Source organism: Asparagus officinalis, unplaced genomic scaffold, assembly GCF_001876935.1.
Source record: "Asparagus officinalis unplaced genomic scaffold, Aspof.V1 AsparagusV1_Un591, whole genome shotgun sequence".
Classification (NCBI taxonomy): domain Eukaryota; kingdom Viridiplantae; phylum Streptophyta; class Magnoliopsida; order Asparagales; family Asparagaceae; genus Asparagus; species Asparagus officinalis.
The window spans coordinates 1,116-2,286 of NW_017972853.1; the positions used below are offsets into that span (position 1 = coordinate 1,116).

The window sequence follows — 1,171 nt, forward strand, 5'->3', positions numbered from 1 at the left end:
GGTAGGGAAAATTGTAAAGAGAAGAATAAAGAAAATTAAACTTTATTTCTTTGATTCCGATTACAATTCGATTACAAAAGAGAGGAGAACGAATTTGGTTTTCCCCTTTGTTTAAAACTGGGTTCTTCTTGGTAGCGATGGAGTGCCTCCCTCGAATGCTCGCGTCGAGTTTGCTCTCCGTTGACGATCCGCACGTCTTGATTCACTGGAACGATGTCTTCTCCTCACGATTTTGGTTTCTTGGAACGTGATGATCGTTGGTCTTGGGACTAACGGTCGTGGAGTAGAAGCCCTCGAGCTTTTCTATCATATGCTAAAGCAAGGAGCTCCGATGGATGATTTAACTTTTCTCGGCGTTCTGACTGCATGCACTCATACGGGCCTAGTGGACGAAGGGTTCGACATCTTTCATAGGATGAAGAATGAATTTGGCAGCGAGCCCAAAATCGAGCATTATGGATGCATTGTTGATCTCCTCGGTCGATCTGGGAGATTAGAGGAGGCTAGAATTTTCATTGAGACAATGCCGATGGAGCCAACTCCTGCACTTTGGGTGTCCCTTCTTGCATCTTGTCGAACTCATCGGTGTGTGGACTTGGCAGAGAAAGTTGTAGACGAGCTTGTGAGAATCGGAGAGGACGATGGAGGGGTTTATGTTCTTATGTCGAATATTTATGCGGATGAAGGGATGTGGACTGATGTGTGGAGGATGAGGAGGTTGATGAAGGCGAGGGGGATGAAGAAGGAGACTGGGAGGAGTGTGATTGAGTTGGATGGGGTTGTTCATGAGTTTGTGAAGAGGGGGATGAAGAAGGAGACTGGGAGGAGTGTGATTGAGTTGGATGGGGTTGTTCATGAGTTTGTGAATGGAGATTGCTTGCATTCTTGTAAGGAGTGGATTTATGATGTTGCTCGGAGGTTGTCTAATGAAATGGTGTTCGTAAGGTAACGGTTCTGTAAACAAAGTTTTGTTTTTTTTTCCTACTCTGTTATATTTCATGAAAATTTAATTGGAATTTTCTCGGTTATATTCTTGAATTTGATACTTTCTCTGTGGACAGCAGAAAGACTTCTTCTGGTAAGGGGATACATCCATGATATCAGTGAAATCAGGATAGAGATTTCATGTTTTTGTACATTTTTGTACTTCAGAAGTCATCTTTTTCTAGTT

The 1,171-nt window shown here is 43.0% G+C and overlaps 1 protein-coding gene across 1 annotated transcript; it reads left to right on the forward strand.

Annotated features, from left to right (window-relative positions):
* Positions 1-241: 241 nt before the first annotated feature.
* Positions 242-945, forward strand: LOC109827969 (pentatricopeptide repeat-containing protein At3g29230-like; the record flags this gene model as incomplete). The annotated part of the gene is made up of 1 exon (XM_020394995.1): positions 242-945. A coding segment is annotated over exon 1 (695 nt), but the record flags the coding sequence as incomplete, so codon positions are not given.
* Positions 946-1,171: the final 226 nt, after the last annotated feature.